This window comes from Micropterus salmoides, unplaced genomic scaffold, assembly GCF_014851395.1.
Source record: "Micropterus salmoides isolate LMB-PRFRI ecotype aquatic unplaced genomic scaffold, ASM1485139v1 Ms_hic_scaffold_12, whole genome shotgun sequence".
Lineage (NCBI taxonomy): Eukaryota > Metazoa > Chordata > Actinopteri > Centrarchiformes > Centrarchidae > Micropterus > Micropterus salmoides.
The window spans coordinates 14,814,432-14,840,312 of record NW_024040263.1 but is presented as its reverse complement, the minus strand read 5'-3'; the positions used below and the strand labels follow the sequence as shown (position 1 = coordinate 14,840,312).

The following is a 25,881-nucleotide window of genomic DNA, read 5'->3' as shown; positions in this document are numbered from 1 at the left end:
TATTATAGAGGCCTGCCGTACGCAAGCGGCATGGCTCCGATGAAATATTTGAATAATTTATCACCTCAAGTCTGCCTTGCCACACTTTAGAAAGTTTTCCCAGCAAAGTCGCAAAATTATTCATGTTATCTGCATCTTCAGGATGGGAGGGGCGAACAGGGTACACTTGTGCATGCTGCCTTTCCCATCTTTGTTGGACCCTTCATTTGTCTCTGTTTATTTCTGTCTCATTTTCTCTTGCTACTACATTTCTCAGATTTTTTGGTCTTTCTTCTTTGGTGCAAATGTTCACATGCGGCAAAGTCTTGCAAGTACCATGTGTTCTCTTAGTACTGTGTCACTTTAGACCTTTAAGGTGATGATATACGTCTGACTTCTTAAGTAAGTGAATCATTCTGATTGCATATTCTAGGGATAAAACCAGAACACTGAAATTAGTTTAACAGGGAAGGTACGTAATTATGAAAGTTTTCTGAGCAACCCTGGAGGTGTTTTTGTTCTGTCATATAGAGACAGTTTTACAGAAGTTAATCAGAAGGAGACAAAAATAGGCTGTTTTATGACTGGTTACAAGCAGTAACTTCAATAATGACTTTATTAAAACAACTTATGTAAGAGAGGTTCAGCTTTTACATACATCTACAATATTCAATTTGCAATATGTAAAAAATTAATAGGGAAAATAACTCAAACTTTGACAGCTGTTTTTTAACAATACCTAAGTACAGGAAAAATGAAAACAATTATTCATAGATTTTTATTTGCATTTGAGAGTTTGAATGCATTTTGCCCAAGTCTCACTTTAGTGTTTTACGCAAAGTCAAACCTGTGTAATTCAGTTTGAAAACCATGTAACCACAAATTTCAGTCCGATATTTAAAGTGTCAAAAGTGATATCATCACTCTTAATTAAAGAATAATCAAACACTGGCATTCTCTTCTAATTTATTAAATACACAGTTATATAGTGATGACCTTTCATCGCCACTGTCAGTTTACGGAAATGTAAAGGTTCACCTTTGAACTCCTAATGGCTGGAATCACTGTGTTCCATTTCCTAAGGAAGTCAAGCATGGAGTATCTATTGCCCCCCCACACCCCCCCACCCGCTTATTTACCATCCTCCCCCACCTCTCCTCTTCTGTCCTTTCCTCTCCCTATTTTCCTTCCTTGGCACCAGATTGCAATCAAGCGACAGGGCTAAGCATTGCAGGAAATGTTGGAAACAAGCTAAAGTGGGGAGAATAATAAGAGTTAATGGCTGAAGTGGAGCCACTCTTTCACCAGATCACTGATTAGACTCACCCTCTGCACATTTCTGGCTTGTCACACCAAGTTGTGTGTGTGTGTGTGTGTGTGTGTTTGTTGTGTGTGTGTGTGTGTGTGTGTGTGTGTACACTGTCTGTGTATAAAGTCCTTAACAGACCTGACTTTCAAGGACTTGACGATGATTGAGCTCTGACAAACGAAAGCTGGTTTACTTAGTAAGTTGCATGATTGTTTGCAAAACATAAGCCTTTGATTTCAAAATTGTATTCTCCCAATTTTGGGATTGGATCTCATTTCAAAAATAAGTGTCCAAGTCATAACACTATACAAAAAAACAATCCTCAATCCCGTACAACATATTTACACGGCTTACAAGGCCTGCTCTCTCTTCTGCCCCCTCGCTTCTTTGTCTTTTACCTTTTGCCTTCTCCCTCCTTGACTATCTCCTTCTATTCCAAATAGATTACGACACAGCCGTCTCAGCAGAGACTGAACTCTGCTTGAGAGAGAGTCTGCTGCACCTGTTCCTTGCCTGCAGTGTGTCCTTATCGATTGGATTGCCCCTGCTAGGCCCACTGCGTGCAGTTGGCCTCCGCACCGCTTCTCTTCTGCCAAAAATCAGATGCCAAATTAAGCAGGCCTAGCCAGGACAACAGGGTGGAGGGGAAACCCACAGCCTTGCAGGAAGTAAATACAGAAAAGAGCAGCGAGCAGAGCATGTCACCATACCTGTGTTCTATTCAGATTTCATTTTTGAAATGTAAAAAATGTGCGGGAGGGCAAAGTGGATCCAATCTTAATCTCTAAATTATGGGCCATGGTGATAAATTATGGGGAGCAAAATATTAAATAGCCACAGGGTCATTTGCTAGAAACTATGGCTCTTTGTAACAGTAATAGGATTTTGGATGGCTACTATATATTCATGCGGTGCATGTTGTCCTCTTAGAATTGACAGAAATTCTATGCATGTCTGGAATAGGAGACGCCACAATATGGACTTTAAAGGAATGTGCTGATGATTCCCTGCATTATTAAACAGAAACACAAAAATGCATGATGAATGAATGAAACAAATGGTCTGTCTGTTCCATTAGCTTTTTGCTTTGAACAAGGGAACTTCCCCTGATTAAGAAAGAAGCATGTAATTGGCAAACTTGCTGCCGGTGTCTCCAACCTCAGCAGAGGGTTGTCATGATTATGCAACTGGTAAGTCAATGAGGGCTGAGTGGTGATGTGTCTGTATGTGACACATTAGCTGTGGAACGTGGTGGTGCCTGGCAGCCATTTTGAGGGAGGCTCTATTAGTTGAGGTTGTTTTCTATCTCCAAGTATCACTGCTTTGAAGTGCTCCATTCTGTCTTATCAGCAGGCCCGAGCCACTCGCCACAAGCTCTGTGTGCACGAGTGTGTATTGCTTTGCACATAAGTGAGTGAAAAGTACATTTCTACTCAGGTGTGTGTGTGTGTGTTTGTTGCTTGGAGCACAACTGAGCGAAAAGTAAGTGTCTGCACAAGTGTGTTTGTACATTTGTGTGTGTGTGTGTGTGTGTGTGTACACTCCAGCCATAGGGGCAGTGTGTTATCGCAGTATGCAGCCCTATTCAATGTCTGTACTACTATCCAGTCTAGAAAGCTTTGTGCCCCAAGATTATCATTTTGCTGTTACCCCTCTGGATTCATCCCCTCCCAACTGTTCAGGATGGTGAGTGTGTGTGTGTGTGTGTGTGTGTGTGTGTGTGTGTGTGTGTGTGTGTGTGTGTGTGTGTGTGAGGCAAGGAGGCAGTAACTTATATTATCATATTAAGAATACCATACGAGTATAATAGATGCTCCGTTTCAGCTTTGTGAAACTTCTGTTTTAATTCAAATCCCTCCTCTTTTTGCTTCTCTCTAACTCAGCCTCTCGCACTCGCTGTCTGCCGCCTTCCTGACGGTGTGGGAAACTTGCCAGGGGAAGTTGATTTTCCCTCTCCTCTCTCTTTTCTGCCTCCTACCTTTTGTGTTGTGGATTTACGATCCCTCTGTTTACCAAGTGAGAAGTCAACAAGAGCATTCTCGGCAGCAGAGCAGAGGCAGAGACAGGCAGTCTAACCCACACAGAAAAACAGTGCCACACACACACACACACACACACACACACACACACACACACACACACACACACACGTCTGTCTGCATGTCAGACAATCATGTGCTAGCATCCCAGACTGAGAGCATCTCTATGGCCCCTCCAGTGTGGTGACAGATAGACAACTCCAGGAACAAGTTTACTGCCAGCCTGCCAATGTCTCACCTTCCCATGGGCTTGCTACAGGTCAGGAAAACAAATAAAATAGAATAGAATAGAAAATAATTGAACAGAATAGTCAACAAAACAGCCTCACCATTCCAGCTGTTCTGTAGCTTTTGATCATACCAAACAATCTTTTCCATTTGTCATGCAATAGTTGATCTTCTCATCCATGTTAGATAGAAAGCTGAAACTGAAAGTCTTTTCTGGACCATGTGAACGGCAGAGGACAAAACAATCTCACCATCATCACCAGTGCATCATCCATTAATAGTTCTGGAGCTTTCAATTGTATCACACATTCTTCTGTGGCAGATGAAAATTTACCAGTAGAATAGAATAAACTTAGGGCTTTGTATCATTATGCTATGCTCATTATGTGTTATTGTTTTTCAAGAAAATTAAAAAAAAAAAATTTATTGAGGGGTTTGTTTTATGTATTTGAAGAGTGTTGCTGTGGAACACACAGGTAGTTAGTTCATTTTTATTAATTATGCTATTGATTATTTTACGTGATTTTGCATGCACATACATGCACAAGTACAACCTCCGAACCACACATTTATTTAGATAGAACAGGTTTTTCTCCCCGTTGGATCATATCTAAATGTTATACGATGTGCATATAATTAGGCTCCTTCTATTTTGCTATACTGTATGTGTGATATACTGACATTCTTATTAATTGCATGTGGTTGATTTCAAGCATATTCCCCAGTGCTAAATAGAATAGTTAATAGGACTTTAACCCCTTGCTGCATTATCATTTATTACTGCAGTAGAATGTGACTGTTGAAGAGCCACATTTATCACAAAGCTATGTTACACACAGGAATGTAAAATATTAAATCATGTTTCCTCTAAAATAAATCTTTTACAGCATGTCGCCCACATGCATATGCAGGGCATACGTATAAAGCAAAAATCGTAACTGATTTTGTGACTGTAGTTTTGCTCACATGCATATTCTTTTGGCATCAATCTTCGGCAAAGTGCACAACGTTTAGATTAGCTGACATCATGAAGTTGTCATAGCGCATTTACTCAAGGCTTCCTAAGCTTAAACACAGGGAAGTGTCAGTCCCCACGAGTACAACCTCTAGCTTTTTTCTCAATAAATGTTTTATGAAGCTGTTATGTCATGTTGCTGTTAGTTCCTCACAGCATCTTTCACAGCATCCTGAGTAATGCCAGTGATGAATTCATTCCATTACAAAATCTTTTTTTTTCATCCTAATGCTGCAAAAGACAAAGCATTGGAGGACAAAAAAAGACACAGGTGATCACACTTGAAAGAGAGTGATGGGAAATATAGAAATTAAAGTAGGAAGAATAAAAAGTGTGCGGAAAGTTTTTGTGAATGATCAAATCAGGTGGAAAATGTCAAGAGAACAGCAGAGAAAAGAAGGACGAGCTAGCGATGCATAGGTAGTGAAGTGCTGTGGCCCCTTGACTGTGATGCTTGCAGGCTTTTGTGTTACCTCACCTCAAGCTGCCAGCCCCTGTGTTTTCTCCCCCTGTACTCAAATGACAGCAGACATCAACCTCAGACACTCTCTCTCTCACACACACACACACACCCACCATTACTCTTCTATTGTTGTGGCAGAGCCCCTAATGGAGCTTCCCGTTTGAGTGCAGATAGACACACACACTCTCTGTTTCATAAGTACACACACGCACGCTTGTGCGCACATACACACAGATTGACAGCTAGTCCCTAGGCCACTGCTGCTACGCATGATTGATGGCAGTGTTCCGTGGAGAATGCATGAGGCAGGGCGGCAGTGATTCAGGAACGGGGAGCTGCACAGTTTAGGTACGGAAACACTCCATTGAGTTGAGGAGGAAGAGAACAGAACGTACAGGAGGAGCGGGATGGTACATGGCTGTCAGTCAACCAGATGGACAGACAGAGGGTGACAGAAAAAGAGAATTACTGTGTGCTTAATTAAACTTAAAATCCACAGGAAGGGACAACTTGAGTTCACAGTAAATAATAATACACCCCCATAAAACACCCACTCTTTCCTACCACCCACACAATCCACACACCCATTCCACACATCATTCTCCAGACTGACACCTTCCCTTCACCCCCAAAGGAACAACAAAAAACCATCAAAAAATGACAGATTTACCAAGACACTGCAGTAGGCTAAATTTGTGCACATCACACCCCAAATCAGACATCATGGAAATCTAGTCCCCTCAGATCAAGCACATGTTGACAACAATTATTAACAGCATAAAGTCTATATAAAGTACACCGAAAACCCATCGCAGTTACAAATGTGTGTAATTATGCCAGCCTCTACTGGTTAAATTCATACAATCACAGCCCTTTTCTGAGCAAAACATACAGCCCCATTGAGCGATGGGAAACTCTATAACCCTTCAATGTCAGTGACCAGCATGTAGTACATATTATGGCCTTAGGCACACCAACACCTTACACAGAGAAACACAAGTGCCTGTGCTTTCCATTTTTGCTGAAAATCTTATAATCGAAAATTTTAACATCAGGGCAAACGTAAAGTCGCACAAGGCAACTTCACCCTTTCGCTACCCCAACTGTCAGCAAGTGATAGCTGCATTTTTAAGAGCTTGAAGGACTACATTACCCAGAAATCATGTAGCGTGTTGTCAGTATATTGCTCTTCAGAAATTTTTTTATCTTATTCATAGTCACTGGTCGACGTGGAGATGGTGAGGAAAATCTTTTCAGCCAGGTTCATCTTTCTCTGGACTCAGTTTTTCACCGCTAGTTTTAGGTTTTATTACTGTGTTGAAAATATTTTCAACCAACGACTAAACACGGAACGTGAGATTATGAAATATATATTTCTCTTGTGAAAAAGTGGCAAAACATGAAATTGCTAGAATTCGTGTTTGAGTGTTTTTTTTAGATCTAGGAGGGGTTGCCTCTGTGTTTATGTCTGTTTGTTTGTGTGTTTGCCTGTTGTTATCAGCTGTGTAGGCCTGAAAGCAAAGTATATTTAGTGTTCTGTGTTGATTCGGCATAAACACACAGTTGTGGATGTACAGTATCTAGAAGAACCAGGTGCAAATGTATATAGCATAGAAAGTATTTTTTAAAAGGTTTGGCACTATCCAAACTAATTCACATAATTTTAAACGTCTGCAGGTTCAAACTAAATACACAGTTGTGGCTTTGTTTTCTGTAATTACAAATTTCAGAAGATATTCTTGAGTATAATTTACATGTTTTATACTTTCAGGCAATCTCAACTGTATAATGAAAGTGTTCGCTGTTCCCTGCTTTGTTAAAGATTGTTTCTAAGCGAAGATGTGGCTTTAGAAAATGGGCTCCACCTGAATGCAGTATAACACATAATGACTTCCAAATGACTTGAGGCTGATAAAATTATTCAAAGGGAAAGGGATGGAGAACTGTAAATAATTATTTCTTTTTACCCAACTTTTGATCCTGCCATACTGATTTGGACTACATGCAGTTTAAAACAACGGGAGGGTAGCGAGTAGAGTGAGACACACCGGTGTGGTATGTTCACAAGAGGACACTGTAACACTTCACAAACACATGCTCTTTATTCCTCATTCTTCCCCTTCCTCATCTCATCCATTCATTCTTTATTTCTGTCCTCTGAACAGGGTCAATGTGAATAATTGAGCCTCTTTACAATGAAATATTGACAATAAAAGAGTGTGTTGTATGCATTTAAGTGGCCTTCCTGCCTCTTATGATGTCATGGTGTTATAAATCATGTATGACACTGAAACATTGTTTTTTTCTGCCAGGTTAGGCAGCAAGAACCCCTACTGTGTACCAGTCCCAAAGGATAGACTGGTAACCTTGTGCACTTTTTGCAGGACAAACCAATTGTGAGGTCTTGCTTGGACATTATTGCCATTATGGTACCACTTTAGCACATTTATGTTGTTCTGTAACAACTGTTGTTGATTGAATCACTTCGAAACATGTCCTGAACTTGGGAGTAAATGATAAAGAAAAAACCCGCACAGAGATCTCGCATATGACTACATTGACGAAAGATGAAACACTAACATTGGGAAGTCATAAGAAAAATAAGCTACTCCCTGTCGAAGCTATTCAAAGCTGTGTTAATGAACGGCTGTGAGTGTATCACTATAATATTATTTACACTTGTAAGCCATTGCTCACATCACTTGGTACTGATACAGACTACTCTCTTGTTGTTCTTACTTTTGCATCCTGGGAATACATTTTGAACTAATTTGTCCTGGCAAGAAGAACTCAAGACAAACATCCGCACTCTAGTCACGTTGGGACCCACAGATCTCCACAACACAGTCTGGGGTCCAGGCTCTTAGTTTAAGAACCCAAGTGCTGTGTTTTTTCTGAATTAAATTTATTTATTAAAATTATTATTTATTTTTAGACTATCGCCCACCTCCAATGATGCCTCCTAACCGAGGAGGAGGAGTAGGAGGAGGAGGAGGAGGAGGGGGAGGTCCAGTCGGTGGTGGAGGTTCCTCCTCTTCATCTACCAGCCGCACCACCACTACTCGTTCCCCTCCCTACTACACCACCCCGCGGCCTCTCCTCACCACCTCCCCCGGCCAGCGCTATTGGACCACCACAACGGTTCGCCAGCCCGTCCTGGTTCCCGCTGATGGCTCATCATCTGACACCAACCAGATTCCCGACACCAACCACAAAGCTGGAGGACGCTCCCCTCCAGTGCAGGTCCCTCCAGCAGCCCCACAGCCTCCTGCCCTGCCTCCCCAAGACTTCTGCAGTCCAAGGGTGACGGCGGACATATCATGGCCCCGGACACAGCAAGGCCAGACAGCCAAGCAGCCCTGCCCCGTGGGAACACTGGGTAAGGAAGCTGCACTGGTGGGTAGATAGCAGAATGTATAGAGGAGTTGGGGTTGTAGGACCACTGAGTAGTTGGTTAGAGTATTTATGAAAGCTTTGTCCAGTGCAATGTGTCTTTCTATATGTCATTATTATTTTGTTTGTTTGCTCTTTTATCTCCTCTGTCCTTTAGAGGTTTTTCATTGGCAAAGATGGAAAATTTTCCTTCCTTTGCTTAAGTAAAAGCACCAGTACCATATTTAAATACAAAGTTAAAAGCAGCAGATACCTGCAAACAGTTTTTTGATGTTGTAGCTAGTCTATATGCCCCACATGCTGCTGGCTAGTAATTCAAACAGTGTATCCCATTTTGTGAGCTGTATGCGTGTTGTGAAATGTAATTTAAATGTATGGTGCAGACTGTATGATGTATGTCAGTGTAAAGTCCATATGTGTTACTGTTGTTACTGCAGCCTTAAGCAGCACTGATGCCCAAGACAAATTTCCCTTAAGGGACAACAAAGTAGTGAAAAAATGTAATTACTTATTTTAAATTCAAATTTTAATTGAATTTAAATGACCCTTTAAAGCACATTTATTGTTTTCAATAAATTGACACTTGACTTGACTTAATAATTAAATGATTCAACTGAAAATAAATAGATCAATGATTTAAGTGTGTGTAAGATGTGTGAAGTGGCAGTGCATAGGGACAACCTGACAGTGAGGGATATACTTTCTGCAGCAATGGAAAATCACCCTTTGATTTTGACAGGAATTGCTGAGTGGAGAGGACTAAGATGTAATGGGTCTGGAATTGTGGGATTGGGGAAAAGTAAAACATGACACCATACACAATTCCCTCTGAAAATGTAAAGAGAAGTAGTATAAATCCTTACAACACACACTTCATTAGTTAGCTCACATGATAATGGTCTCCTGGTGTATATCAGTGCTGTCTTACCCTGTTTGTTTTGCTTGTCTTGCAGGCGTGGCCACATACGTGTGCATGTCCCATTTGGGCTACTGGGATCCCCAAGGCCCTGACCTCAGCAACTGCACGTCGCCCTGGGTCAACCACATCATGCAGAAAGTAAGTCTGAACACCGCTGCTGGCCCTCGTGGCTCCCATTGAGCCCTAGTTGAAGGCAATGTGTTATGGATATAGTCCTGGAGCAATTTCTCACACATGAATACACACTGACCACAGGGGAAGATTTAGGCCATGTATCCGTCTTCAGAGATTTTATATAGCTGTAGGGGCAAATAAATGTCCAGTAAGGTCATTCACTCACACTTTGCTATCATAATAATAGGCTAACATGATAGGCTAATTTGCAAATAATGCATTGCTTTTGCATGGAAAACATTATTGTTTGATTCTTCAAAATACTTTTATTTTGAAAAGTGCTACTCCAGTTATTACAACCTCCTTCAACTTCAATTTATCGCTTTGTGTCTGTTCTCACATGAGCCACAAGGCTTTAAGAGTTTTCCGACTTGTCATATGAGACAAAACATGAAAAAAAAGGTCCCTGTTAAATCAGCGTTGCAGCAGAGGTACTAAAGTAGGTGATGTTTCTGTTGTAAGGTGCTGGAAACACAACACTGACTTCCTCTCGCCCCTTCACATAACTCCTCTTTATGCTCCCCCATCCCATCCTTGTTTTTGTCTTGCTTGCTTTCATTCCTCTGCATTCACTCCATCTGTCCTTTACCTTTCTGCCCTTCCTCTCCTGTCCTTTCATTTTTCCATCTGTCTTTTGCTGTATGCTTCTCTCTCCTACTCTACGTGCTCTCACTAACTTTCTCTCCTCTTCCCAACTTTCCCTTCACTTCTCACCTCATCTGACTTTTTTTCTCCTTTACTTCCAACCATCTCTCTCATTCTTTGACTTTATTCCTCCCTCCGCCCCTGTCACCCTGTTTGGCTTGCAGCTCCGTTCGGGTGAGACGGCAGCAATCGTGGCCAGGGAGCTGGCAGAGCAGACCAAAGGGCTTCTGCGTCCTGGCGATGTGCCATCCACAGTGCGGGCCATGGCCCAACTGGTCGAACTGCTTGACGTCCAGCTCAGGAACCTCACCCCCGGGGGCAAGGACAGTGCTGCCCGCAGCCTCACCAAGGTAATGCAGGCCAGGGACTGTCAATGTTTAGTGAGTGATTGAGTGAGATAAATGATTTTCTTGCAGGAATGGGTATGGTAATCTTAACAGAAAGAGGGATGACGAAGAGAAAATTGAACAGATAGAGGGACTTTTGCAAGTGAACAGTGAGAGCAATATCGTTTGATGAAGAACCAAACATAACACTTTAGATTTCCAGATGATAGCTGGTTTTAGACATTATTTTATCCGCTTGTGTGTGTGTGTGTGTGTGTGTGTGTGTGTGTGTGTGTGTGTGTGTGTGTGTGTGTATGTGTGTGTCTAACATGTTTTGCTCCACATTATGGTTGACAGAGAACTGCTTTTAGTCTTTGGCAGGGTTCCTCAACTCTTTTTAGATCAAGATTGAAATTTAATAAAACTCTGTCTCGCCCTGGGATTTATTCTCATTAAAACATACAGACACAATTTACGTCACAGCTCATTGTTTAATGAACTTCAGTCTCTGAGCTACGGCTATGAAGATGCTGTCGACAAGGAGGCTTGAGTGCTTACATTAATGGAAACTCGATCCTGAGTATGCAAAGGATCTGTTTTACTACTCCGGTAGACACGGAAAGAATTTAGTTCTGTACTTTGTTCATGGGGCCATTCAATTAAAGTGAGTTAAATCAGTGGGGAATGGCTGACTGGCTGGCTTGGCTGGCTAATTGACAGACTGACTGTATGACGGACTGTTTCTTGATTGTCTCTGCAGCGGTCAACAGTGATAGGCGGGGTTTAGCAGCCAGATTGACAGCTGGTGCCACCTCTTATACAGTCACTGGCTGTTTTTTTAGCTTTAGCTACTGAGTCACTGGGTCTGCTTCATTTCCCTTCTTTTTGTCTCACACATCACACTCTTCACATCTCCTGTGCTCCCTCTCGAAGTAATACAGTAACAGATGTGAAGTGAATACATATTGGAGCATGTGTAAGTGGACTCAATTAATCTGTGTTTTGCTGTTGACCAAATTGCCCTGTTAAAGGTTGGATTTGTAGAAAACGGTCCTCCATAGAAGAGGAAAAGCATTCCTCCTGTTTTCAATAATGACCCAATTATATGTACCTAATTGAGTAAAATGCCAGCTTATTATGCTAATTTTTGTTAGGAAATCGAATATGTCCAATCACGCACGAGTGCCATAGTAATTAATGCCATCAATTCACTTGACAGTAGATGCGGAGAATTAGTAGAAAAGAAAAGAAATTATGAAAACAATCTGGAAAAAAAGAGTGAAAAGAATAGTAGAAAAAGAAAGAAAGTTATGGGGAAAGGAATGAGCGAGGAGAATAACAATGTATTTCAGCCACCAAAGCCTTTTTGTGCAATGTTAATGAAGTGAGTGTGACTGCCTTTGTGCACCTAGGTGTGTATATGTGTGTGTGTGTGTATGATTGAGATGTGTTATATCGCTAACAGCTGAATTGTTTGAATTTACAGCTTCAGAAGAGAGAAAGATCCTGCAGGTTTTTCACACAGGTATTTCCACTTCCTGGTATCGTTGATTACTTTGCCACACCATAGTCCCACATGTGTTTGTGTGTGTTTTTTTTTTTCACAGTCAGCATGTTATCTACAAAGCAAGCCTGTGTGTGTGTATGCGTGTGTGTGATCACACATTACAACGCTCTACGTAGAATTCAAATTCTATGCTGCAGCAGTTGTCTTATGAGTTGCATCCCAACCCTTTGAGGAGGGCGGCCATTTAACATTTATTATCGTCTATTCTGGTCTTGAACTACAGTGTGCATCAGAATCACTGGGAACTGTCCACTGGTGTCTGCTAACAAAAGTTTTAGTCTCCTCAAAGGGTTCGCTGCCATTCTTTTCTCAATTTCTCTCTTTTTTTTTGCATTCAGAATCAATGGGACTGATAAGAGGCCATGATCAATATCAATAATAGCTCATCTATTTTGCGGTTCTGTCTGCAGAATTGTAAACAGGCCTCCCTGGAACCAAATGACTCGCTATCCATCTCCATTCAGTGAAACGTCCTCTCTGCTGCTGTATCAGAGAGAAAGAACTGAGTGTGATGGATATTCTGTTGCATATTTGCTTGGTGACGGCCTCAGTGCCTTAAAAATAATACCAGCTTCTGTTTGTGGCTCATTATTAATTTATTTGTCGTCCTTGTTGGTCTGCTTGTATTGGTGTTTGTGTTGATGCCACTGGCTCATGCCGTGAACTGAAACCCATCATTTAGGCATGTTTCTGGTCAACTAAAATCATTCAGAACTTCAAAGGACCCCACCTTTCCTCATCCATGTGCTGTAGATACACTGCAGAGTCTCTCTTTTCCTCCCTCTGCATCCTCCGACACACACACACACACACACACACACACACTCACCCTTGTTGGTCTAGCTCTTTTTCTCCTGATGCAGGCTTTTTTCCACTCTCCCCTGAAAAAGTCTTAACGTCAGCACCAGTCAGCAATGTCACATCATAGAACATGGCTTAGGACTATATGCAAGCTGACAAAACACACACGCATGCACACACGCTACAAATATATAGATATATTTTCAACAATGATCTTATGCCGTCACATCAAAACGGTCAGCCATTTTGATGTGTCTCCTTTGATCCAATAAATGCTGCGTTTTAAAGAGAGGCTGCTTTCAGACAGCTAGTTACAGGTTAAAATCAAAACGTCCCACCGCACACCTTGGGTTCTGCAGGGGGCTGGGAGTGATCGATTATATAATTAGCCTTAGTAATGTGAAACAAAATTATACCAACAGTCCCTTACTTCACCAGATAGAAATGTGCGTGATTAGGGATGTGGTGTGATGCTGCCCTCTCCTCGTTAATTATCTACAGCACTAATTGCCAAGTAAGGAGAGTGGGCAGGAGGTTTGGGTTCTTAATAGAGACAAAAAATAATTGAATTCTCTCTCCCCCCCCTCTGACACTTCATCTCTCCTCCTCTCTCACTTCGTTTGGGGAACTGGGGACTCATTTCATGTATACTAAATTGGCAATTTATTCATGATGAAGTTGGTGGTGTGGAGAGGCTTTGATGCTGTAGGGTGGATTGATGGAAGAAGGTAGAGTCTGCAAGGTAGACTGAGAAAGAGAAGGGTGCAGAAATTAAACAGAGAAAAATAGGAGATTCACAGAAACAGAAATGGAATGTGAGAGAAAGAGAAAAACAATAAAGGGGGCAGTGAGGAGACAGTGATGCTCAATGACAATGTCTAATTTGCCCTCTATTTATGGATGGTGGGTCAGAACGCAGCATGCTGTGAATTTAAAGCCTGATTTAGCTGCAAACTCATCCTGTCAGGGAAGACAAACTCCGACAACAACTGACAGATAAGCCTGCTTCTCTGATGAAAACATTTTCGAAACATGCACTTTCTCAGAGCTCAGCCAAGCGAGTGAGAGAAAAAACGTCCATTCTTTCCTCTTCTCTCGCCCCTTTCCATACTTCTAACATCCCAACTCGGTCATTTTACAAAGTGTGTCCTACTGTGCGTGAGTGTACACATAGTGTACATCCATGTGCGTGTGCCCGTGCTCCCCCTTGTGTAGCTGGGAGTAGTAGAACAGCCCAGCTCTAGTCTGTCTTGCCGATGCTGTTTACGCTGGATTACCCCAACGCTTCAAAGCATTTCACTTCTGCCCCATTTACTGGTGTGTGTGTATGTGTGTGTGCGTGCACACTGTGCGTACGTGCACACACATGTCCGCTCCTACCCTGTAATACATAGTCACTCATAGACATGCACACACACAAACGACACCCTTATCTGTCTTTGCAGAGTCTCTCCCCTCTTTGAAGACCCCTAAAAAAAACCTGTCTCCATTTTAGCCCTCAAGTCCTCATACTTGTGCGGATAGAAATGTCACCAACGACACCAGAACTTACAGGCACACCCACCCAGTCACCCACACAAACACTTATATTCCATCTTTGAGTTTCTGATGTGAAGATGTCTGGACCTCAAGGAAATCACACCCCTTCTTCTCCTTACCTATCTCTCTCCTCTACAGATGCAATCTCAGCGCCAGCGAATTAAATTTCAATGAAAAAATTATATGAAATTGAAAATGCAAGATAATCAAAAGTTCAATAAAAAGCAATGAAAAGTTTAATGAGAGTAGAAAAGGGGGGTTATCTGAAACACATCAAAGTGAGTGTTTGAGAGCAGCACCACCAGCATGAGTGAATCGAAAGCAGTGCCACTGCTGTCATATCTGTCGTGCCTACAGCGCATCCTCTCCTCTGTCTCTCTCTCTGTTGCCTGGACTGCTACTGTAAAGCAAGTGGAGCAGAATGATGCACTGCAATGCTTCTCCCGGCCCCTTGTGCACACCCTCAAACACACACACACACACCACACACACACACACACACACACACACACACATTTTAATGCCAACACTCAAATGAACACATATGCATCCCACATACTGTGCAAACACACACACAGTAGCTTCCAACGCCTCACCACATCGTATGTATGGCATGTATATATGTCTCATTCATACACACACCCAAGACAGCACTGGGGCTGCAGAGAAAGTGTTATATCCATAACTCAAGCAGTTAAAAGGAAATTCTGGTATCGTACAACTTCCTGTCAGTGATAATTGTACTCACTAAGGAGATCTGGAAACGCAGCAACATTGCTAATGTACAACAGGGCAAGAAACACAAGCAGTCCGACAATCACGCAGGTTTTTAACAATTCCCCAGATTACACAAAGCCATTTGGAGGAGATAACAAAGGCAAATCGTAAAATGATTACCATAATGTCTGCATAGTACCAGACATCATCACACTTACTGTACTTACAGTTCATGCAGCGTGCGATTCTTACCAAAGTTTTGGGTATACTCACTTTCAGTTTTACTTCCAAATACAGCAGTACAGATAATCTGGATAATCTGGATAGACTGTTAGACTGTAACTAATGATTATTTTCATTTTCGCTTAATCTGTTGATTATTTTTAGGGTTAATTCACTGATGTTATTTATTGCCAACCCTCCCCAAAAATGCTTGTTTTATGTGACCAATATAAAAAAATACAAAGATAATCACTTTACAATAATGTAAAACAACAGCTTGAACGCATGATTAATCATTATCAAACTGACTGTAGGGCTATAAATAATTATTATATTCACTAATTGTTAATATTTCAATTGGGGTGGCATGGTGGTGCTGTTACCTCAGAAGAAGGTCAGGGGGTTCAACAAGCCTTGGTCGCATGTTCTCCCCGTGTCTGTGTGGGTTCTCTCCAGGTGCTTCCTCCCACAGTCCAAGACATGCGTAGGTTAACTGGCGACTCTAAATTGCCCTTAGGTGTGAGTACAATTGTGAATATTGGTTTGTCTACGAGAATGTTTAGCGTTTTTGCTTCTAAAATGGTTCAAGTGATCAGTTGATATTCAAAATATCTGCTTATTATTTTTTTGTCCATCGACTAATCAATTAATAGTTTCAGCACTAGCTTGTTTGTAGCCATTTTGATTGCCTGACCCCTTGTGTTTCCTGCTCTCTCAGACTTGTAATTGTGTTCCCTAATGTGATCACTTTGTTGTCTGCATGTTATCATAAATGATCGAAACTACAAACAACCTAAGTTGTGAATTTTTCCTTTTAAAGGAGTATTGAAGGTTGTAGTATTCTATCTCAATCAATGAAACAATGGAGCTAGAAAGAGATTTACCAGTGTATCTATGCATGCTTCGTATCCCTCCCGCTTATTCTGGTTGTTTGATGAAACAGTGTATTAATTCGTTTTTGTTTACATGTAGCCCTCCCAAACTCCTCCGATATGCGTCCCAGCTAATTAGTTGCTTGCACTAAAAGAGGACATAATATTATCATATTAGCTTGTTGGCTAAGCAGCTATTTCATGTATGTGATGTACTGTATTTACATGTGGATATCACACCCGCAAAATAAACAGGTAGGATTACTTCTAATCCCAGAGCCATTATCTACAGTGTTTCTCTATCTAGGGCGCTTTCCCTAACCACTGCGCATGCACGCACACACACACACAAAAAAAAACACACACTCTTTACTTCTTGACAACCGCTGTTGCTGTGTTCTCTCCTGTTTCCTGGTTTCTCACTTCTCCCTAACCCTGAGTGAAAGGGGCAGGGAGGAAGTCAAATGGTTGATGTGTGAATGCCAATAAACTGATGTCTCTCACTCTTCTTCCCTGCCCTTGCAATTCCCAAGTGAAGACCCCCTTTGCTTGTATAATGGCACCTGCGGTCCTTTTTCCATTTTCCCATCCACCTTCCTCAAGAGAGAGACTTATTGAAAGAGTGAGAGATATGTAAGGGATGGGATGGAATTGCACTTGCGGAGAGGGTGGTTTACAGTCATAGCAAAAGAAAGAGAAAATAAAGAGACGGACGGGAGTGTGAGATGTGTGTTTGATAGCACCTGTATTCGCTTTTCTGCCTCCCTTGTTCCCAGCGGACGCCTGTCACCATAGACTCACTGGACTGTTTTATCGCTCTCCCATGGCTCTCCCCTTCTTCTCCCCCTCTCTCCACCGGCTCTCTTTTCTCCGTGTTTCTTTATCTCTCCCAGGGTCTTTTAAAGATGTGTGTGTATGTGTGTGTGTGTGTGTGTGTGCGTGCAAGTGTGGGTGGCTGTGTGTCTGCCTATGTGTGGTGCTCATGTCTGAAAATGAGGAGGTGAATTCTTAAGAGCATAAAGGAATGTGAGCTGGAGACAAAATAAGTATTGTTTAGCGGAGAGCGTTTCATCTATGCGAGCCAACTCTTCTCTGTTTGGTAATATTTTTGGATTCAAAACTGTTCTGCACGGCTGGATATGACCCAGCAGACATTATCTGATAAAACTCTAATTTCTTCTCAGACCCTTAAGCACAACTTTTCCAACTCAAAGATAAGAGTGTTGTTAAAAAAAAGAAAGAAAATGAACCAGGTTTGGGGGTGTAGACACATGGTGATTGCAATCAGCTAATTAGCTTAGCTTGATTTTCAGAACATCTGTGATGGATTTTCCATCACAACATCCTTTTATCAAGATAATGTTTGGGGGAAAAGGTGGTAATGAGCATTAAAAAGTGTGGACTACAACTTTGCAAATGTAGTTTTTATTTAACAGCTTCTGTCTTTTTACCTTTGTTGTGTCTGCATGGGAATGTCACATTTGCATTGCTAACATTTTTTTGTTGTTGATTTAACAACATGATAAATGAAACGGCACTGCATTCACACTGTTGCATCCCACTGACTGCTGTCTTCAGTAGTTATGGTGTTGCAATGTAATTTGTATTATGACTTGATATGCATTAACTTTCACAATATCATAAGTGACAGAAGTTGATATAAAGTGTTAGCATCACTTCATCCATGTGACCTCTGTGTTTCTACTACTGTCCCAGGCTATGGTGGAGACTGTGAATAATTTGCTGCAGCCACGAGCCCAGTCAGCGTGGAGAGAGCTGCCCACCAGCGAGCAGCTGCACTCGGCCACTCTGCTCCTCGACACCGTGGAGACTGGGGCTTTTATGTTAGCTGACAACCTCCTCAAGACTGACACTGTGCAGGAGACCACTGAAAACATCCGTGAGTAGATTTTTTTTTTGTTCCGTCCCATCCTCCAAACTCAGTTGGACACTGCAACTGTCAAGGAGACTGATGAGATATGCCCTTGAGCAAGGCACTTAACATGCATTTGCTCTGATGAAGCTGCACAGTGGGCAAGTGTTGAAGGTTGTGGCTGCACTGGGCATGTCTATTGAATTGTAGGAGTGCGAAGTGTGGCTCGGCTGGAACAAAAGCACCCTGCGTGGTAGCTCTCAGTTATCGGTGTGTGAGAGAATGGGTGAATGAGCAGAAAAAACCTTCTAAAGCTGTTTAGATAAAAGCTCCATATAAATGTAGCCATTTAAATTTTGTTGACTTTACCCAGATGGAATGTAATATTTTTGTTTTGTTTATTTGACATTTCATTTTCAAATACAATGACATAGTTACAATGCACAACTGAAAAAGCATCAAAGATATCACAAAAAAAGTCACAGAACGTGTTTCCGTTGTGGTCCTGTGGCGTTGTTTGCGTGTGCGAGCATGTGTGCGTGTGTGTACTTGCGTGTAGAGAAAGTAGAGTATGGCATAAGCGGCATATAAAAGCAAAAAAACACATCAATATACAAAAAATATTCACAATGGGCATTAACAGGCATTATTCTGACAACCCGCTGAAGTACATGCTTCCTTTTATTTTTAAACTGGTCAATTAAATGAGCTACATACAACCCTGCTGACACAACTGTCTTCACAGGATTAGGATATCTAAAAGCCAGTGTTTCAGTTTTGCCACAAACATGATGGGTTTCTGTTTAGCCGTTATTCCAATCCTGGACACCAGAGTATCTGAGAGAACTTTAACCATCTGGCTACTGATTCAGCATCAGACTTGCTGCACTAGACCTGGAGTTGTGCCTGTGAGTCTCTCTGACCTTAATAAGTAATATTGAGCCACACCATGACAATGGAGGGAAGAATTTCTAGAACATGCTGTAATTTGAGCAGAAATATGGTTCTTAGATTTCATTTTTTTTCTTCTACAGATCTCAGAACCAGCACGGACTGCTAAAGATCTAAGAATATGATGTAATATCATAGTAAGAGGTGACGCTGACAGCAGGCATTACTGAACTCGCCGCCTCAGATCTATATTTTAAAGAAACAAAGTGTCAAAAAATAACATCATCATTCGCGTGTGCGATTACACACACAGAGGTTCTGTACATGCGAATGGACACGAGTAGACATGAATGGAAGTAGAGCAGAATAATGCTTTTGAAAGAGACATATGCAAGACTAGGTTGTAGTTTGTGCGCATGAATCTGGGCTGCAAGGTGAACTAAACAGCACCAGGACCCTACTGTCACTGGCTAAACAATTGCCTGATTGCATAAGCTACAGTAAAATTCTTCAATGAGCAAAAGTCAAACAGTACAAAAATATGAAATACTTTAATAATCAAGCAGTTGGCTAATGTTTGAATGTTTGTAGCCAACAATACCTTGGTAAAAATCTTGTATATTAAATACATATATTAAACATCACTATAATACTGTATAAAGCATTAGGTTTTCATATATTTGTGGAATAAGATGCATTTGTTGATGTTGCAGGGTATTTTCAAATGGCTGCCCCCAAATTTTTAAGTAACAGATTTAAGTAACAGAAATTCAGACTGACTCGTGAGTGTAAAATATTTAATAATTTCTGTTTGTGCTACTTGATAAGCCACTCTGTCCAATTAATAATTTGTGTGCATGAATAAACACAACATGAAACAGAGCAGAAATCTGTTCTCCCATAATAAACATTAAAGCAATCATGAGCAGAAGATAACCATGTTATTTTCATGTATCTCAGTCTAAAATCTAAATAAAACTGTTTAAAAGAGAAGTAGCTCATTTCGCCACAATGTGACAATGTTTGCTGTTTATTTTTCACAGCAGCAGCATGTGTGCAGCTTGCAGGCAAGGCTGACCAGCAGGAGTACAAAAGAACTACTGAAACCGCATCCAATTCCATCTCGAAATTGTATGATAAAGAGCGGCAGGGGCAAATGTAATGAATACAGTAACATAATCATATGACTTTGAGGGAGTGTATTGAGTAATTTCACAACACTTGTACTAAAACACAGCCTGTAGCCTGCCATCTGACTTGGTTGGTCTGTCCCTGACTGGATGCATCACAATAACCTGTAACTTCTGGTCCTACTCTTACAATACATAAAGCTATCAGTGAGTAAGTTATTTAAGCTTAAACTATTATGAGTGAAAAAATTGCTATTTTGTGGCAAAATTTTGAAACCTTTACCTTTAATAGCTCTCTGGCTCCATAAGCATCCATAGAGAAGCAAAAAAGGAAAAAAGACTACATATATTAACAGCTTAACGAGCCTGCTTTATTATGTAGAGGAGGCTTTTAAAGCTGTCAAAGAGAGGTCATGATGAAGAGTTCCAGGTTGTTATGTGAGAAGCTTTAAAGGGTCAAGTCCATCCATCCTCATCTAACAGAATGCAGGGTAAAGAAAACACACTACAACAACTGGCCTTGAGGCCTCTGAGGCAGGGATACATTGTTTGCCAGAGACAATCATTTTTATTTATTTATTTTTGCCGTATTTCCTTCCCTCCACTTGTAGGCGGAATTGACAAAGCAGAACAAAGCTAGTTATTATGGCGTTGTGCACATCACTCTCCTCTCCTCTCTCTTTCTCCTCCCTCCATCATCTCTTCTCATATTCTCTCACTGATCCTCTCATCACTGGGCCATGGAATAAGGCAGAAATGCTGGAGAGCGAAAACCCTCTTTGCCTTTCATGCCTTTAGAGGATGATGATGTATCTGTGAGCCATCGTTTCATCTGCAACCAGACCAGCGAGTTGCACTCACTTATGTTTCCCTTGATTATCCTCCTGTTTACTCCCCTTTTGATTTGATATTTCAAAATTTCCTACACATCATCTCCCCATTACTTGGATTCACTGGGCTTGTGTGTTGCTCAGTCGGAGATGAAAATTCACAGAGGGAGGAGCAGGAGAAGAAGAGAAAACAGAGGATGATGAGTAAAGAGGAAGACGGGACGAGTGCATGCTTGAGGGTGATGGTTGTGGTGGAATGTCAGATGATGCTCCGAGGGTTTTTTTTGTTCACTTTCACATCAGTAAGCAATGAAATCAACGCCATTTAAATCACACGATGTGGAGATACCATTACTGCTTCTTTTTTCTTTTTTTTATCACAGACGGACAGTAGAGACAGATTCCACAATTTCAAGTTGTACAATATGACTTTGTCTTGTTCTCACTTGAATTTAAGTACAACATTTCATTCCCAACAACTGCCATCCTACACAATTTCACCTTACATAATTTCAGATTTGTATCTCCTCCAATTTTTTCTCTCGTCCTGAATGCACCACATAAATATGGTTACATAAACAGTCATCAAGATGTAGGCTACCACATCTCGGAAGAACTTAAAACAGGAAATCATCTTTTTGTGGAAAATTTTGTCTCCGCATTCCTCTCCTTTTTGTGCTGTTAATCTTCCCTCCCAGCTAATCCAGTGGGCAGATCCACCGTGATTATCTCTTCCCTTTATTCATAACCGGCCCAATGCTGCCTCTCATCTCTCTTTTTCTTCTTCTTCCATCCTCACTTCCCTCTCTCTCCGTCTCCTCCCTCTCTACTCTCCTCATTGCACTTTTTAAAGCCCCCCCACCCCCCCCTTTTTTAACAAATCTTTCAGAGTGAGCGACAGGAATAAATTATTTGAATGACGCATTTTAAAGAAGCCAATGCAGTTACTGTAGGTGATATTATCGTGTTAGATTGTGTGTGTGACAATGCACCGCAGTATTAGGCAGATGAATAAATGGTGTTATTATTAGAACCAAAACAGTGATTTGAAGGGATAACACAGCGGTAACAGCGTGCGCGTGTGATAACGATAATGAACAAGTGTGTTTCTTAGGAGGAGGATTGTCATGACAAGGATGCTTTAATTAGATTAGACTCAGCGTGTTTTGATACCCTGCTGCTGTATGTGGGTGTGGATGTCTGTACATGCGTGTGTGTGGGTGGGTTGGTGTGTTAATGTGTGTATTTGTGTACATAACTTGAATATTTAGTTTGGCTCTTGTGCAAGTGAAGAACACTTAACCAGTGTTTCTCTTTCTTTCTGCCAGTATTTCCATATCAGCGTCTGTGTTTATGTCTGCCTGCCTCCCTCTGCCTCCATTTCCTCTCTCCCAGACCTTAGTATCTCTTGCCTTTGTGCCCCTATCCATTGTACTCTGCGAGAGAACATAGTCTTCGTTCCGCCTATCACCACTCTAGTCCCCCCTGCCCCAAAGTATCTGCTTATTTCTCATCTCTCATCCATTCTGCTCCTCTGACTACCCTCTTTATTTTTATCCAGCACTTCTCCCTGACCTCCTCAACTTCCTTTCCTTTCACCCTCATCTCCCACACCACCTCCTCTTCCACTCACATTTCCATCTGAGCATGTCCTTGTGTTGTTTATTTGATCAAGGAGCGGATTTTTAACCATGAAAACATCTAAATCACCATATCACTCAGAAGCACAAGATAGCGATACACCAAAGGCATAATTAGCCCTTAATTAGAAACTTTATCTAATACATTACACGGCTGTAATCGAGAGTGTGCTAACGAACCTGGATGGTGAAATTAGATTCCCACAATACAAGAGAGAGGTTGGATTATCTACCTTGATGTGTTGTCCAGTTGCCTGGAGACTCTGTTGCCTTTTTAGGTATAAAGATCCAAGTTTTTTCACTTTGATGAGTGTCAACTTTTTTCATTTTTCTTTGTTTAGAAGAAACTGCTTCAGGATTCGTGCCTGTGTTCTGCTGTGAAGCACTTAGTGAGAAAACATGGTTATTACAAGAGCCTGCAAAACAAGCCCGATGTCTATGCTTTGACTTGACATTAGGTATGTTTGTGTGTTCCAGAGCTGGAAGTGGCCAGGCTGAGCACAGATGGGAACCTAGCAGATCTGACATTCCCTCAGTCAGAACTACATGGAAACTCCATCCAGCTGTCAGCGAGCACTCTCAAGCAGCACGGCAGAAACGGTAGAAGAGAAATCTCACATTCTCTCTCCCTCTCACTCTCACTATGAGGTCTCTGACCCCTCTGTCTTCTCTCTGTTGTAGCATGTCTAAACTAGCTATTTTAATAAATTTATGAGAATTAATACCCAATTATGAATTTTAATATTCAAAAATACATTAATCCATAAAAAGCTCTCGTTTCGAAAAAGAAGAGGCACCACCGGAGTTGTTATTATCCTAGAGTCTCCGGACCTAGGTAGCTTTTAATAATTATACAATTATTCACCAGTGATCAGTTAGTTAATAATCGCTCAATTATCTTAAATCAATCAGTCAGTCTCATATCTAAAGGGTCAATTCTCTTGGCAGGGATGTGGAAATAGGCAACACACACTTTTCTTGATTACAGTGAATTTATTAACTAACTAAAGTGATATAAAAGGGTGGTTAAATACAGGGAAAATAAACAATGGCTAAACAATGAGAATGGAGGTTCGATTGTGGGAAGCATTTGACTCATACGGCAGAGGAGAACTACTGAAAGTAAGCTATGACTTTAGTTAAAAAGACAATATTAACACTATGGGACCCCCCTCACCACAGAATGTTTTGTTGGTCTTACTGCTTGTCGGCGGCCTGCTTTGGCCTGTTGCACGGGTCCCACGCTAGCTGCCCAATCCTGGCTTTTTGCTAGGGATTCTCTGGGGTTCTCCGTGTCTGATTGAAGAAAAAACCTCAAGGGTTGTGCCGTCCTCCGTCTGGCAATTCGGCTGTTTTCAGGTTTCCTTCGTTGCCGCTGGCGAGACCACGTGGCTTGGTCTGACCTCGGTGAAGTTGGCTCGACGAAAAAAGCTTAAAAAGGGAACTTGGTCGTTCCTGAATTAGAGTAGTGTAACTTAACGGACTGATAACTTTAACAAAACAAAAGAAAGAAAGAAAATAAAACAAGTAAAGTTGCTGTTAAACGAGGAAAAAAATCGATGTTGCGGCACTTAGCGTGTGTAGCTTCAAGCGAAACAAAGACTTTGTTGCGCTGGTCGAATTCTTAGGGCGTTGCTGGGAGAGGCATGCCGGACACGTGCCAAAGTGTCCAGAGAGCAGAGAAGAGAAGAGAAGAGAGCGGGCAACGTCGTGTGTCGCTCTTTTGTGGTCTGGGGCGTGGTTCCCCCAGGGGGCGTTTCCGGTTTCCCGAGGGACTGTCTTTCTAAACTTTTAATGTCTATAAAAGAAAAGAAAATCTATTTGCGCGTATTATAATCCAATATTTTCCACAATCAAACCTCACTGGTCAAACAGTTGTACCGTTAAGCAGTTGGTAAAAAGGAAAACAACTGTCAAATTATTGGTCATGATAAATGAGTGACATTTATACATTAACGGCATTTCCGACGATGGTATGTAATACTTAATTCGTCCACTTGGGGGAGCTCAGGTTACATGAGGCAAGCTTAGATTAATCCAAACAATCTTTCCTTAGGAACTGGGGAATTTAGTTATTTAGCCTTAAATTCAAGTATAGAATGACATTTCTTTATTATCAATTCTAAAGGAATTGTGTGAGAAAGTATTATGAACAAGCATTGGTTACACATAAGATGAAGGAGTGTCCTTAATCTTGCTGAAAATAAAACACTGCAAAAGTAACTTATTTAGATTCTTTTCAGCAATAATATCAACAACAGATAGCAACAACATGGTAACATAACTACTCAAATAAAGGCAAACGTAATCAAGTAACTAAAAGATTTAATTAAACAGTTAATGCTTTGAGTCTTTGGAGAGTGCAATCTTTGTTTACATAAAGTTCAGGCTGTCCTGGGTTTTGTCACACTTAGGCGTGAAAGGGGTTTCCCTTTGATGGGGTAATGAAACACAGAGCAAGGTTGGTTGCCATGGTTACGTGTGTGTGGGGGGGCAGTTTAGGGTTTCCTGCACCCTCTAAAGGGGAGTTCTGATAGGCTGTTCAGGGAAATGCTAATCGCTGGTTAATGTCCCTTTTGTCAGTTTAACAGTCAGGCACCGCGTTATCAGGCTTCGGAATCAAAAGTGCCAGTTTTACGATCAGGCTGCTCAGGAATAGCACTTCACAGAGAAAGTGACCTCTCCACCCCCTTTCTTTTGTTGGGGTCTCTTCAGCCGTCTGTTGAAAGTTGATCTCCACCTTCCTGCTTCTCTCTCTCTCAGGAAGAGAAGAATAGTTTTGAGTAGTTCAAATTTATTTAATATAAAATCCACAAATCCACACTGTTGTCCACTATACTGTCTAACCGACTCGCAGTGTCTTTCCCGCTCTTTCTTACATTCACCGTCTATTTCTGTCATCGTGGTTGAAGCCAACGATTCTCAAGTGCGCCTCCTCCATGTTCCCGTGTGTCTTCTTACAGGTGAGATCAGGATGGCCTTTGTCCTGTACAGGAACTTGGGTTCCTACTTGTCCACAGAGAACGCAAGTGTTAGACTGAGCAGCGATGCGGTCTATCCTAATTACTCTGTTATCGTCAACTCCCCGGTCATCACAGCATCCATTAACAAGGAGAGCAATAAGGTTTACCTGTCCGAGCCTGTGGTCTTCACTGTCAAACACCTGCAGGTAAGAAAGGTGCAAGGTGATGGCTTCACTTTTTGTAAACAATAAGAAAAAATTTGCTTTGGGACAATGGGACGGACAAAGAGGTTAAAGGATAAGGCTGGTGATATTCTATATTTTCTTAACGAATCCCATGAAATGAC

At 41.4% G+C, this 25,881-nt stretch overlaps 1 protein-coding gene across 7 annotated transcripts in view; it reads left to right on the top strand.

The window, feature by feature from the left end:
- Positions 1-25,881, top strand: part of adgrl3.1 (adhesion G protein-coupled receptor L3.1) — a 110,682-nt gene that overhangs the window by 61,412 nt on the left and 23,389 nt on the right. For 5 of the 7 annotated variants that reach the window (XM_038713551.1, XM_038713553.1, XM_038713550.1 and 2 more), the window contains 7 exons: positions 7,969-8,412; positions 9,380-9,483; positions 10,329-10,514; positions 11,977-12,015; positions 17,925-18,108; positions 23,050-23,172; positions 25,536-25,741. In XM_038713551.1, the coding sequence (XP_038569479.1) occupies positions 7,969-8,412; positions 9,380-9,483; positions 10,329-10,514; positions 11,977-12,015; positions 17,925-18,108; positions 23,050-23,172; positions 25,536-25,741 (1,286 nt within the window). The remainder of the gene's footprint in view (positions 1-7,968; positions 8,413-9,379; positions 9,484-10,328; positions 10,515-11,976; positions 12,016-17,924; positions 18,109-23,049; positions 23,173-25,535; positions 25,742-25,881) is intronic. The other 2 variants (XM_038713552.1, XM_038713556.1) reach the window with 1 other exon arrangement.